The sequence below is a fragment of the Taurulus bubalis genome (genome assembly GCF_910589615.1).
Source record: "Taurulus bubalis genome assembly, chromosome: 16".
In the NCBI taxonomy this organism is placed as follows: domain Eukaryota; kingdom Metazoa; phylum Chordata; class Actinopteri; order Perciformes; family Cottidae; genus Taurulus; species Taurulus bubalis.
This window is the reverse complement of record NC_136604.1, coordinates 5032389-5047339: the sequence shown is the minus strand read 5'-3', so window position 1 is coordinate 5047339 and position 14951 is coordinate 5032389. Positions and strand designations below refer to the sequence as shown.

Sequence of the window (14951 nt, the reverse complement as noted above, 5' to 3'; positions counted from 1 at the left end):
ACCAACACCAGTACTGATCATAACTGCAAAAATATTTTAGCATTTAAATGGTTGGAATTCTGAAAATGTGTGTTTACATGATGCCACTGTTGAAGTTTTTTATCATAGTCTGAGATATGTTAATGTTTAGTCACATCATTGATGTAGTCGCATGCAGGAAACCAGGAACATGGCATGTATTTGGGTAAACATCAGGAAATAGCTCAGTCTGGTTTAAAATGGTAATGACTACAGTCTACAGGGCTCTAGATTAAGAATCCTGATGAATGGACTGTATGCTGTAATGGCTGTGAGTTTCATTGGGGACATTTTTGTCCTTACGGGTCAGTGTGTCTGTATTTTGGCTATACAGTTTATTATAGGAGCGGAAATAAATAAATACAATTTTTAAATCACACCTTTTCCAAAATGTATGACACGGCTCAAACAATACAAAAATACAACATGTCCCTAGTGAGGCACAGGACTGAACCCTGAACTTCCAACAAAGTAGAAAAAACGTCCATGGAGACTCTGCACCATATTCTACGTGTAGAAGTATCCAAAGCTGAACTCGGCTCTCAAGTGTGCACCTTTTTTGTGTTGCCTCTGACATTGCAGGAAGAGAATTAAACCGTTAATGGCCCATTTTCAGTGCGACACGCTTGAGCTGCTGCAGAGTCTAAAGGCAGTGTTGTCACTAAGATTTGCATGATCACTGGAGCACAGTTGGAGCGATTGATCGGGTTGTTTAAGCCGGCCTGCCGTTGTCATAAAGTAGTCCTTTCTGTTGCCGTTGCAACACACGACTCTCGCTTTAAATAGTTCCTGTAGAGCTGAAAGAGTAGATTAAAGAGCCAGGTTTAGGGTCCTCCACACATGGTGTGTGTGTGTGTGTGTGTTTGTATAGCCACACACACACACACACACCAGGATAATGACACACAGATGTGTGTTCAGTAAATATGGGCAGCTCCTTTTTTTTTTTTACGGAGCTCAAAGGGGGGAGCGGGAAGAAATGACGGGGTATTAACAGGAAGTCCCAATTTGTAGGTCAGAGTATAATAACAACCTTTGAGTGAGCAAATTGAAAATGAACCCATTGAGGATTGAGTCGTGTGCAGCTGATCGCTCACTCGGGGGGGCCGCAGTTCCTGCTGAGGAGGAAAAGAGGAAAGAGAAACAGAAACACACTTATCTGGAGCTGAATGAGGAGCGCTCGGCGGCTCTGGAGGATGCCGTAACTCTCTCATGCCTTGTCTCTCAACCGGAGTGGAATTAGATTCATCAGCTTTACGGCCTGGACTCGTTTTGGATTTTCTTTTCCCACATAGTCACAAAAAGAAATTTCCCTGTTAACCGGTTTTGTATTTGACAGACCGTGATCATTCTAAAAATGTGAAAATGCATGTTTTCATTTGTTATTCATAAAGGGTTCTTTCCAAAAATCCTCTCGTATTTGCTGCTTAATCATCTCCCAATATTATGTAATTAAGAAAGCTCCAGAATGCTGTGCAAACTGTGGGCTAACTGCATGACACCTCCATCCTATATGCTTGTGTCGTTGGAGTCGGGGCTTTAAAGTTTCACTGGGTCCTTAATTTACATGTGCATCTTCAAGCCAGTCAGTTAAAGTCAGAGCATGAATCGGGGTCAAAATGTGAACATTTACGGTCTTGTTTTCCTTTCTTCCGCCGTTCCTCTTCAGGTGGAGCTGGTGCGGTGGACGCAGAGCGTCGGCCTGACCCTGGTGAACAGAGACCTGACCTCCCTGCAGCTGAGGACTCCCTCTGGACAGACGCTCTCCTTCCACATCCTGCAGATCTTCCCCTTCACCTCCGAGAGCAAAAGGATGGGCATCATCGTCAGGGTGTGGAATCTTGTCTAAAGCAATATGATGTGTGGTGTTTCTGTGTCTCTTCATACATTTAATGTGCAGGACTTTAGTTCAGATTTGAGTTTTCATCTCAAATACATGCTTCAAGATGATTGGTGTCAAAAAACATTGTTCCGCTGATTACGTTCTTCTGCACTCGCACATGGGAAAACGTGGTAATTGTCGTTTTTGTTGTTATTCAGGAGGAGTCGACAGGAGACATCGCTTTCTACATGAAGGGTGCTGATGTTGCCATGGCGAGCATCGTCCAGTACAACGACTGGTTGGAGGAAGAGGTAAATCAATACTACATACTGAGGGTTTGCACAACATAGACGAAATGGAAACGTCTGGTTTGAAGTGTTCACATATATTTACACTATTGTCGCACAAAGACAATTCTTCTAGCAGCGATGGAACAAACTCAAATCTCTTTTTAGAAAAAAAAAAAGTGTCTCTTTTAGTTTTTTAATTGTCCAGTTGGACCCAGCAGCCATGTGCCATCTTAAAGTGTCTTTTCGTAAAATCGGCTTCATCTACTCACTTGAAATGAGCTCCTCTGGATGAGAACATTAGTGCTGTCAGTAGAGTGCAGATCTCCCAAACAAAGAAGAGTTAAATCTCACCTCCCTTACAGTAAAGGTGGCGGTGAAGATAACAAAACAGGGATTCGTTCATCTGGTATTGTGCCTGACTTCAGTTGATCGTAAAATATCGGCCGTGGAGTTAATCTGCAGATGCTGCGGTTCAAAACGAGTCCAACTTCTCTGTCGATGTCAGTTTGTTGAGCCATGACAAAAAGCCCAAATGTGGACGGCAACAGGCAAGGTGAGGCTTGTTTTTAGCCCAGCTGATTGTCAGAAATGTCTTTTGCTACTGAAGAACTCAATGAAGTAGAAAACAACAATTTTGAATAAGCGCAACCGCAAGCAATCCTTGTGCATACAGTGAAAAATATGCAAAAATATTTTTTGCCATAGACACACACACACACACACACCTTTTCACAAGCTTCATGACAAACATGTACGTTGTTATGAAATGTGAAAGTATAATCGACAGATGAACACAGTGATATTTCTTTGCATCCGGTAGCTTCCTGTAATCAGGACATCCATGGAGAGACGCGTCTACACCAGTCTGGTGGTCGAAGGTCTTGTGTGCATATGTTCATAATTATATTGGCATTATTGAGTCATTTAGCACTGGGGGCAGCGTTTGCTTTAATTAGTGACCTACATAAAGTTGAAGTAATTACCGTATGTCATATTCTTGAACAATGTAATATCCCCCTCGTCAGATCAGCCGGCGCTACGGTTCGTCTGCCTGTCAATAACCAATCAACATATTAAAAATAAACCGCCATCCGTCCCGTTGTTTTACTGTGCCCTCTGAATCTCACCAGAGGCTATTATATTCACTATTGATTCCTTTGGTGTTGGTAGCAATATGCCGCTGTTGACAGTACTGTACGTGGTGTACTTACGCAGCAGCCGCTCTAAAAGAGCAGTTCAGTTTCATCTTGGGGGTAAAGACATAACCTTTTATTTTAGATGCCTTCAAATAAAGCTTAAGAAATAAAGCTTTAGAAAAAACTACCTGAAATTAAAAATGTTATTAAATTTAAAAAGTGTGTGTGCACTTTCTAACATACACTGACATCCTCCTCTCCTTTGTGTCAGTGTGGGAACATGGCCAGAGAAGGCCTGAGGACGCTGGTGGTGGCCAAGAAGTCTCTGTCTGAGGAGCAGTACCAGGACTTTGAGGTATGAATTGACTATTGGTGTTTTACAGTATCGATGTGAGACCTCATGGATTTAGGTTTATGACCATAGCTTGGTATCTTCTGTCTTTTTAAAGGTTGAACAACTTGGTTCAGTGCTTTTTTTTCATGTCTGTCCCAGTTGCCTGCTCTGTTCCAGCCCCTTTTTACCCCAAAATTCCTCATTTTGTGTCTCCTTTCTCCCTCCCTCTATGTGCAGAACCGCTACAACCAGGCGAAGCTGAGCGTCCACGACCGAGGCCTGAAGGTCGCGGCCGTGGTGGAGAGCCTAGAGAGGGAGATGGAGCTCCTGTGTCTGACCGGCGTGGAGGACCAGCTGCAGGCAGACGTCAGGCCGACACTGGAGCTGCTGAGGAACGCTGGCATCAAGGTTAGCGCGGGAAATGAACACTTATACCTGGTTGATGCTGGGAAATTCTGTAGATTATCATGGAGATGAACAAATATAAACCCGAGACACGTCAACAGGGAGTCAGGGTTGTAATCAGATGTCAAAATGCTCATCTTTATATTGCTATGCGTCCATAAAACCTTGCATCTGGTTTGCTCTTCAGATCTGGATGCTGACTGGGGACAAGCTGGAGACGGCTACGTGCATCGCCAAGAGCTCCCACTTGGTGTCCAGAACCCAGGACATCCACGTCTTCAAACCGGTGCGCCTGTTCTGCTTTCCCTCTTTCCCGTGGCTTTGTTGTGATCATAACGCGCCTACTTGAGGGGAGATGGGAAATAAAAAGCCTAACTTTCCTCACGGTTGATTTGTCTTGTGTGGCTCTCGAGCAGATCTTGAGCAGAGGAGAGGCCCATCTGGAGCTCAACGCCTTCAGAAGGAAACATGACTGTGCTCTGGTCATCTCTGGAGACTCCTTAGAGGTACTACAGCACCGCGCAGCACACAGTGACATTTCCTTGCAGATGATGCCGAGGGTGCAGCCAAGCACACAGCGAGAGAGAGCCAAACATAATACTTTGGAGTTCATCCAAGGACTTGAGCATTTGAAGAGCAAAACAAATCACTAGAAGATGTTAGTTTTTTACGAGGCAAAACAATTGAAACTTTTGATACGAATTTGTAACAATTAAGCAGAAGTTTATATAAAGAAGCCCTGAAGGGCAAGTGAGAAAAATAAAATCCTGATGATCCGTTTTCTAAGTCTGGTCTAAATTGTTCTCTCTCCGGTCTTTATAAATTAAGGTAAAAGTAACTTAAACGTGTGAAAATAGTTGGGGTGGGAAACGTTTTGGCATGTGTTTTTTTTTTTTTTTATATTATAATTTTTTGTCAGGATAATTTTTCTTTGTTTGTTGTTTTGATACTCAAGTATTCATGTTTTTTTCCATGTTAGTTTCAATGTTTCCATGCACTCTAAACAAAAAGGTACACATATTGTGTGTTAGCTAGAACACGCATGCAAGTTATGAAAATTAAAACTCATCCTGACAAATGCATGCCAAAACCTTTTTTTGCAGTTGAAAAAACAAATTTAATCAACGTGGAAAGAGGAGAAAACCATGTTTTTCCCGGATAATCTTCCTAAGTCATAAACACAAGAGAGAGAACAATAAAGACCACACTTCTCACTTGCCTCCCAGGGCTTCCGTTCTTTTACATTTGGTTTGGAAAGAAGCAGATCAGTGTTTTCATTTATATTACACTGAAATAAATAACAATGTAAACGCATCCGGATCCTTCAGCGTCCGGTAAACTGAGCTTTGCATCTCCGTCTCCGTCTCGTTGCAGGTGTGCCTGCGGTATTACGAGCACGAGTTCGTGGAGCTGGCGTGTCAGTGTCCGGCGGTGGTCTGCTGCCGCTGCTCCCCGACTCAGAAGGCCCAGATCGTCACGCTCCTCAAGCAGCACACGGACAACAGGACCTGCGCCATAGGCGAGTGTTGACAGACGATGCGGCGGCGGCGTTACGAGCCGGGGCGGTTGTTGGCACCGGTCCACGGAGCAGCCTGGGAAAATTTTGCCGGGGAGGGGGATAAAAATGTCTGTGTAGATTAAGCTCAGTCCCTGAGGGAGGAAAGTGCAGGACGGATTAATTAAACACAAAGTCCTGTTTTATACTGCGTTTGAAGATCGGGAGGTGAGTCAGTTTGTGCCCCAAGACTTTGTCTGCTTACTTGAGCTGCCGTATCCCAGTTGTGACTACATGACTGCACTAATGTTGATTAAGGTGCTGACAATGCCTTCATGGATGTATATTACTGTAACACACACACACACTCACACACCAGAGACTATATTACTCTGTTTATCCACAAGATGGCAGTCAAAGCTCACCAAGAGAAGCTCTCAGCAAAGGCTGCTGCTTTTAGAACCTCGAGCATACGTTGTTAAATAAATGTTTTGTTTTTTTTATGGCAGGAGATGGAGGAAATGACGTCAGTATGATCCAGGCTGCAGACTGTGGTATCGGAATTGAAGGAAAGGTAAAAGTCTCCATGAACTACTTAAACGGTTAATCCAGAGCTTTTCGTTAAGACCTCAAGAGTTATTTTGAGTTACGCTCTGTAACTAAATTCAGTCAGACTTCTCTGATAATCTCAAATAAAGAAATAAAGCTCTCTGTTTTCAAACTGATATCGTTCCCTGAACTGTGAAGAACTTTAGTGACACTAGAAAAACACCATGAAGAAATGTCTTATAACTGACGGCGCCTTTACTTCGAAACTCAAGTTCCACCTGCATCTGCCTGTATTTTCAATATTTAGGGTATTTATTAATTTCTTTAGAAGCAGACGGCACTCAAATACTTGAACGTTTTACATCCTAGCAGCAGCATTTGCATCTTTGTACTTGTGTGTGTGGACAGGAAGGGAAGCAGGCGTCTCTCGCTGCAGACTTCTCCATCACTCAGTTCAAGCACATCGGCCGCCTGCTCATGGTCCACGGCAGGAACAGCTACAAGCGCTCGGCGGCGTTGGGTCAGTTCGTCATGCACAGAGGCATGATCATCTCCACCATGCAGGTACAGCGACGCCTCGAAACAATGAATGTTTGTTCTTGATGTCTGCTTTCAATTAACGCTCTTGTTTTTCATTTGAGCTTGGCACTGAAGCCAAAGACAATTTTCCACTGTGTGGACTATAAAGTTCCTAAATAACTGACTTTATGACACCATTTCTGTGTTGTGTCCTCAGGCGGTCTTCTCCTCCGTGTTTTACTTTGCCTCCGTGCCCTTGTACCAGGGCTTCCTCATGGTTGGGTATGTACCGTCTCTAAGTAAGTAACTGTATTCACCGCTCAGACTCAGCCAGTGAGCAGTGGAGCTGCTGGTTATGCCGTCATTCTCTACGCAGCCTGTTTAGCATCGTAAAGACATTACTTAAAGGTATAAATGTCACCTTCCTGCAGTGCAAGGTCTAATAACGACCAGAACTATGTTATATATATTTTGTTGAGCTGTTTACTTAAAATATCCCAAATGTTTCCCAAAACCAAATCTGTTTAATTTGATCCCCAGCGCTGCGGTTGTCGCCCAGAAGCGACAACCACAAGTCATAAATGTACTTTTCATCCAGGTTTAAGCCACAAATCTCTATGATACACTTTTTTAGATCTTATATATATATATGTATGAATGTATGAATGAATGAATGAATGAATGATATTTAAAATGATCCGAGAGACGAGCTACACAGAAACACCAGATTTAATCAGCGGGTGTGTTTGTTTTGGAGGGGAGGAGATCTCTGAAGATTATAAAACCCTGGCAACATGATCTCACGCTACTTAACGACGTCACCAGACCCTGTCTTTTGTTGTTTGGATTGAGACCCCTCCCCCCCCCCCCCCCCCCCCTGTGTTTTTAAATACTACAGTCCCTTTCTAAAAAGGCAACGGCCTCACAGCACAGATATGTGGATATTTCTGATGTCAGCATGTTCCTCTTCTAAACACTGCTTTGTTCTGTGCAGGTATGCCACCATGTACACCATGTTCCCCGTGTTCTCCTTGGTTCTGGACCAGGATGTGAAGCCAGAGATGGCTCTTCTCTACCCAGAGCTTTATAAAGACCTCACCAAGGTGCAGTGCCCGTTATTTAAAATACATGTTTGGCAAAACAAAAGACCATTTATCTGTGTTTCCTTCCCCTAACTTCCAGCAGGTCATGTCATATGAACTCACGGTATGATTCTCTCTTTCAGGGACGTTCGTTATCTTTCAAGACTTTCCTCATTTGGGTTCTGATCAGTGTGTATCAAGGTAAGGCACACAGACAATATTCTAAATGTTATATATATATATATATATATATATATATATATATATATATATATATATATATATATATATATATATATATATATATATATATATACTCGTTCAAAAGTTTAGGATCACCTGCCACAAAAGCTGGTATTGTTAGTTTGTTCGTTGGCTGAGAGGAATTTTCTTTCCCGCTTGTAGTTTGTAGAAGGTCTTTCTACTAATAGATGTAATTTTGTATGAAGGGTTTGCACAAAAACAAACATGTTTTTATGGAGAGTAAAACGTTGTACAATGGTTCAACCAGACTGACAAAGGGCAGAAAGACAAAGACCCTCTGAGCAACAGTTGAATAATAACAGAGGAAATCATGATTCATTGGTAAAAAGAAGAAAAAAAACCTGGAAGCATCAAACATCCAAAGTCCCTGTTTAAGGGTCAATTGCACAATAATGCCGCCTCTAAAGAGCTGGAATATTAACAGGTGTGGTGCTTAAGCACCGTTGTGGTTCAACTAAATCACAATTGAATGATTTTCGGGAGGAGAAATGGTTCGGCCCGTGTTCTCCGCTGGCGTGTCCCACTGTGGGGGACATCTGTACAGACGGACCAGCCGGGTACTGTAGACTGTCAAAGCAACTCCTCAACCACCATTTCATCACGTCTGCAGTGCTTTAATACCACGGTCCCCGGGCCCCTTCAAACCCTCGCACACTCAGTTTCTCAGTATCTTAGGTTTCCAACCGCCATCCGCCTCTACATGCGGGCTTTTGTCCGTCCAGTAAATCGATATTTCTGTAATCGCTAAGCCATGCAGTGTGTGAGAAAGATCCATGTTCCTGCTGGAGCGTGACTTCCTGACAGCTCGATGCTTTTTAATTAAAGGCCAATTCCAGGTCTGTTTGAGGGGGGGGGTGTGGGGCGGAGGAGAAGGGGGGGGGGGGGACATGAAGACGATATGAGAGGAACGACAGCAGAGGGGGGAAATATTAGGCGCCATTCTAGCTTTTAATTTATTACAGACTTTGACTTGCTGGAATGCGCCGCATGAAGACTGTTAAAAAGCAATTATGTGATCGGTTATAGGCCGTTAGGCTCAATTTGTGTTGTTATGATGATATGAAGGGCTATCGGGATACAGGAGGCGCCAGAGATGAGTGAGTGGCTGCAGTCGAATAGTCAAAAAATGACCTAACGTCTAACCCTAAGCACTTTTCCTTAACGTCAAGGAAAGATGGGAAGGAGACTTCATGAGGAGTTAGGAAAAGACAACCGCTGTGTTTAGAGAATCCGACTCCACTTTCACTAACGACGCAGTTATGACGCGACGGCAGGCGCATGTTAGTGACGTCGGTCTGCAGCGGTGCAACTACAATGTTCTGACTACAATAAAGCGCATCTTAAATACTTCGTCCGTCTTCTTACAGTGTTGCGTCATGCAGACGATTCAAACAACCCGGTTCATAGTATTACTTCATTAACGAGGTTGGAATAGAAATGAAAGAAGGAATATGAAAGTGGAACAAGGTTTTTTTCACAGAGAGTACAAAGCTACTAAACTGTCTCTGTTCAGTATAGTATGCTGAATTAAATACGTTATCACACTAACAATGTGTGTCATATATGTGTGTCATATCCCTTCATGTTGTTGCGGTTTATATGCAGATTATAATCTGATCATAAGAATATGCAGACAACAGTTTATGAAACGTCACTCAGTGTGACCTGGAAGTGTTGACTTGATATATTTTATTGTACTGTGACAAAATAGTTGATTCAAAAGATGATAATCAGAAACATGACTCAGACTGAAGAGCTCGTCCAGTTTAACTCTTTCATCAAAGTTTCTGTAACTGAAGTCAAATAAAAGAATGACTGAAGCTGCAGTTCAACACCAGAGAGAGAATATACAATACAGCAGTTTGATCACTTTACAGCAGTTTGATCACTTTACAGCAGTTTGATCACTTTACAGCAGTTTGATCACTTTACAGTAGTTTTCAGCAATGTAACGTTCATAGTTTTCCAGCAGGTTTAACAGATTATTGAAAGTATTTCCAAGTTATAGCAACGGTTATTTACATGATCTGCGTTTGTCGGTCATGATCGTCTGTTCTCGTGAACGGCCGAATGATACGTCACTTTAAATGTTGCCGCCTCAAGGAATTGTGGGTCGCCATTATCTCCTTTCCTTTCGTAAAGGCAGGTCCAGTGGTTCCTATGCTAAAGGAGCTAAGTTAGGAAGCATTGAAGCTCCTTTCCTTTGCGTTTAGAGAATTCAACCACCACTTATCATGGCGGCCACTTAGGTACTTCCGGGTCATTTCACATTTCCTAACCAAAAAGGACTATTCGACTGCAGCCAGTGTCTGGACTCTTCAAGATGTTAATCAGACCGAAAGCACCTTTTAGGCTCTCTAATAATGTTATTGAATCATTCCTCGTCTCCAAAGACATTAATTAATCCTCAACTCATCCCAGTCAGCTGGTTGTGAATCAGACATGAGAGAAGCATCTTGGGAGGGAAAGACTGCATGAAAAGCAATCAGCCTCTAACCCTTGAACTGATCCTGGTTTCACTCCCCTCCCCTCCCCACCAGGCGGCATCCTCATGTACGGCGCGCTGGTGCTGTTTGAGGCTGAGTTTGTGCACGTGGTCGCCATCTCCTTCACCGCGCTCATCCTCACCGAGCTGCTGATGGTGGCGCTGACCATCCGCACCTGGCACTGGCTCATGGTGGTGGCCGAGTTCTTCAGCCTGGGCTGCTACCTGGCCTCGCTCGCCTTCCTCAACGAGTACTTTGGTAAGTCAAGTGTATTTATTTTAAGACTATTTGATGTGCGCAGGCTCCATGCAAAGTTGCACAAGATAGGGTTTAGGGCCAAACAGTTAATTACATTTTTGACAAAGAAAAATTACAAAACAGAAAATTGTTTTGTGCAAATTCCCCAGAACACGAGATGAATTATTCAAATTTCTTATTTTGTCCAACCATCCATCCAAAACCCAAAGAGGTTCAGTTTAACTAACATTTGTGATGAATACAAATCTGTAGTTCCTCACATTTGAGAAGCTGGAATGATTAAATGGTTATTAAGATAGTTGCTGATTAGAAAGAAAGTTTTGGATTTTGTGAAGTGGGGTTGAATGAGGTATTGTTACCTCCAGTAGACGGAGTAACAGACAGGAGTAGCAGCATGAGAGCAAAGTACTGCTGTGGACGTATATTTTAGAAACCTGAACAAATAATTATGAGTGTAAGTGATATTTCTATTTCTTATACTGCTTCACTTTGCTGTCAGACGGCCTTTCTGAAGTCGTTGTCTTTGCTCTCTTCCAAACCACAAGACTGCTTTGACAAAAACACAAGTGTAACGCCAGAGAACACAGGAGTCAGTTAGTTACTGTTAATGTGTGTTTTCTAAGTCACACAATAACACGAACTAAGCGAGCGAGTCGGTAGTCCAGGACTTCCCGTGTTCAGTTTCTCTCAAAGGAGTCGGGTGGCTCTGAAGAGAGCATGGCTGCCTGACATCAAGGTAAAGCTGTGAAACTGTTCTTCATATATCAAACACTTAAGTTATGTTTTCTTTTTTCTGTGCACACATTGCTTTGCTCTTGTACCGTCATACAAACCCACTTCCAAAAAGTCGAAACGTTTTAATTTCCCAGTTGGATTAGTTTCAGATCTTCTTCCATGAAGCACACACCTTCTCCTCACAGTGCAGTCGCAGGGTAACTTCCCTCTCCGGTTGAAGTCCTGCATTGACCGGAGTGAGCGACTTCAAGGGGCCGCGCTCGTCTTCGCCGCCCCTTTTGTGTTGGTTTTGATGCGACGCTCCCCGACACCGAGTGATTGTGCAGCAGTTCTGCTCTTTCATTGCTTCTCTCTCTCTTTGTTCCTCTGTTCCCTGCTGACCTTTGTGCCGCTCTCACTCTTTCTGTTTTCTGCTGCGTTTCTTTTGCTTTCTGTGTGTCGGCGGCAGGCATAGGCCGGGTGTCCTTTGGAGCTTTCCTCGGTAGGTGTGCAGCCCTTAAATGTGTCCCCCCCCCCCCCCCCCTCGTTCCCCGTCTGCATTCGTCATGCCCGCCGCGTGTTCCGGTGATGTTTTGCCGTGTCGTCATTTTGTCTATTTCACTTGTGCAGGGTTCTTACGGTACCTGGGAAAGTCATGGGATTTTAAAATGGTTATTTCCAGGCCTGGAAAATTCCTTATAATAAAATACGAAATCCCAAAAGTCATGTAAATGTGTTATATTCATGTGTTCATGTCGTTCATTTACGCTGAGTTTGAAATAATGAATATGCTTTTAAAAGAAAGACGCTCAAAATATAAGCAGGCATCCATACAGGCATCTATATAAATGTTTATTCTTTTAATCAAACTATTGTCTCATTCATTTGAGTCATTTAAGGTTTGCTGTATGCTTTGTGTTCTCATTGTTAGTTTAAATACTACATTTTATCACTTTTTACTGTTTACACCCAGATTTCACAAAATGTTTGGTCATGGAAATTTGGTTTAAAGTCATGGAAACCCACTGGTCGTCATGTGTATGAACCCTGCTTGTGTCATTCCACTGTTTTAGCGTTCACGTGTAAAGCTGTGACATGTTCATCTGATTTCTGACTTTCCAAGCAACCCGTTCGTGTTTCTTTTCCCCGCATGCGTTTCAAGCGGCGTCGACTCTTTCGCCGCTTGAACCCCGTCCTCCTGTGCCGTCGTCGACCCGATGCTGAGCCCGTGAACCCGAGCTGCTTGCTCTTCTGTTTTGTTCCCCCAGACTTGTCGTTCATCACCACCTGGCCTTTCCTGTGGAAGGTGTCCGCCATCACGCTGGTCAGCTGTCTTCCTCTCTACATAATCAAATACCTGAAGCGCAAGTTCTCCCCACCGAGCTACTCCAAACTATCCTCATGAGCCCCACGTGGACCACCGGGATTACGTTGGTTTTGTAGTTTCCTGACGCTTCTTTGAGCTTTCAGCACTTTTTACTTAACGGGTAAGGAAACACTGGAACGATCGCACATGGAGGGAAATGAATTGTTCTTTGGATTATGTCGGTGAGATTTGGGATTACTTGAAAACTAAAGCGGAGCACATAAAGAAAACGGACTATCAAATGGATTTAACCACACAACAGAAGGGCGACTGCACTTCCAACGGGACCCAGTCTGTCGGATTAAAGGGCCAATCTGCCTTCTCTTTGTTTTAAAGCATTTTAAACAAATCGGCTTCAAATGTCATTTTATACGGTTCTGATGCATTTCTTTCATTGTTTCCATTTTTATATGTGGAGTTTTGAATTTTTTTCAAGTGTTATTTTTTTATTCCAGGTATTATAATAATTCCAGTCGCTGGCCTGCGTCTTTGAGCGGAGTTAAGTCTCTGTAAGGGGTTTGGAAAAAAAAGAGAATCATTTATTTGAATGTTTTCCTGCGTTCCTGTAAATACATACCGCCTTTACATGTAACTCCTGCTGTCAAGTTAAAGCCTCACTTCTTAAAATAAGAACATTTACCATGACCTCCGTAACAGGAAATGCAGATGGGACTCTCTTTTCGGACCTCAGACGTCCACACGTGAACGTCCTGCACAGTCCTGAGACGTGCAGCGAATGACATCATCAATCGTCATCCCCCTAGTATACAACCAGCACTCCATAGTTGTATGTCGACATATTCGGCCTTGATGACACCGCTACCGTGGCCGCCGCTCCTGTCGGGACCCGGCAGCTCGCTTTGTGCCTCATTATGATGTCTGCTAATGTACTGACGCTGTTGTTCTGGCCACAGCTGAACTTCCAGGAGCATGAACACATTTTAGAGAAGGTTCAAAGTATTTTAAAAAGTGACAACGAAGGAGCCTGAATCACAGATGGCTGTTTATTCCTTTCGGCCTTTATCGACAATAAGACTCGCTCTGGGTTTCTGTAGCAGCCGTTGACATTCCGCTCTTTTATTTTATTTTTTTAAGGAGGAATGAGTTTTATCATTTACTCCACGTACTGTAGGTGTTGATGGATGAAGATTAAACTGATCTGTTGACGTACAGTCCAGGAGACGGGATGCAGTCTCGCGATGTGAATCATTGAGCTGATCGCTCCTCAACGCCGCTGTATTGTTTAGTCTGAACCGGGGCAACCGTACTGTACAATGTAGCTACACTATGAGGAAACATACCAGATGTGGATATTTGGGTGGAAAACGACTGCGACACTTTAATGCAAATTGCATTTTGTTTTTAAAATGTCTGATCTTAAGAGGAGCAATTCCAAATGCTGATTCCTGAGTTTTCTGTTGAGATCTTTGTTCTGTGTATGTGATGTTGTGTCAACTTGCTTTCCGTGCCCCACTTAGATTTATAATACTGTCTGTTATTTATAATATTGTTATTGATTGATGAATAATAAAAAGAGATGACAGATGCCAAGAAGTTTCCCTTCTTTCGATTCATAACGACACTCAAAGGCAGTGAGGATTTATTCAGAGTGGAGTTCATCATGTGGCCACTAGATGGAGATAAAGACTGAAGAGGACGTGAAGGAGCAGGACAGTCCAACTCGCGCTCTGCTGAGAGATTAATCCCACATATATTATTGTTGATGTGCTCATAACTGAATAGAAATACGACAGCCTCTCTTCAGTGCAGTAATATGAATTGACAAATGTGGAGTTGTAGCAACTATTGCTTTTTACAGCTTTTTACGCCTTTTAATTTTACTGTTGACACACTTATAGCTCACTTACTGACAGCATTTACAATCAAAGAGTGTTTTATGAGTAATATGAGCATTGGAAAGAAGTACATTTACTGAAGTACTGCATACGTTTTTGAGGCGCTTGAGTATTTTCTTATAATGTTACTTTATACGATACTCCAAACAAACCTATAAGCTTATGAAATACAACATATATCATTTTATAACCTGTGGTTTCCAAACTTTTATCTTGTGATGGATACAAACGCAGGGATTTTAGTTGTGGGTCCCTTGATGCATTTTTAAAGAGACATTTCCCCTTGAAACTTCTCAGATGATTTAATTTCAACAATTGTTTGAGACTCAAAGAGGGGAAATAATTGAATGACACACA

At 42.9% G+C, this 14951-nt stretch overlaps 1 protein-coding gene across 2 annotated transcripts in view; it reads left to right on the top strand.

Moving 5' to 3' along the window:
- atp9b (ATPase phospholipid transporting 9B) overlaps window positions 1–14283 on the top strand; it is a gene marked incomplete at its 5' end in the record, with an annotated part of 45181 nt that extends 30898 nt beyond the window's left edge. The window contains 15 exons of one of the 2 annotated variants that reach the window (XM_079231489.1): window positions 1688–1849; window positions 2059–2151; window positions 3538–3621; window positions 3838–4008; window positions 4193–4291; window positions 4422–4511; window positions 5380–5524; window positions 6010–6074; window positions 6458–6613; window positions 6786–6850; window positions 7563–7671; window positions 7794–7851; window positions 10455–10658; window positions 11842–11874; window positions 12641–14283. In XM_079231489.1, coding sequence (XP_079087615.1) covers window positions 1688–1849; window positions 2059–2151; window positions 3538–3621; window positions 3838–4008; window positions 4193–4291; window positions 4422–4511; window positions 5380–5524; window positions 6010–6074; window positions 6458–6613; window positions 6786–6850; window positions 7563–7671; window positions 7794–7851; window positions 10455–10658; window positions 11842–11874; window positions 12641–12777 — 1671 coding nt within the window. In that variant the 3' untranslated portion in view covers window positions 12778–14283. The remainder of the gene's footprint in view (window positions 1–1687; window positions 1850–2058; window positions 2152–3537; window positions 3622–3837; window positions 4009–4192; window positions 4292–4421; window positions 4512–5379; window positions 5525–6009; window positions 6075–6457; window positions 6614–6785; window positions 6851–7562; window positions 7672–7793; window positions 7852–10454; window positions 10659–11841; window positions 11875–12640) is intronic. The other variant, XM_079231488.1, reaches the window with a different exon arrangement.
- Between the last annotated feature and the right edge of the window lie 668 nt (window positions 14284–14951).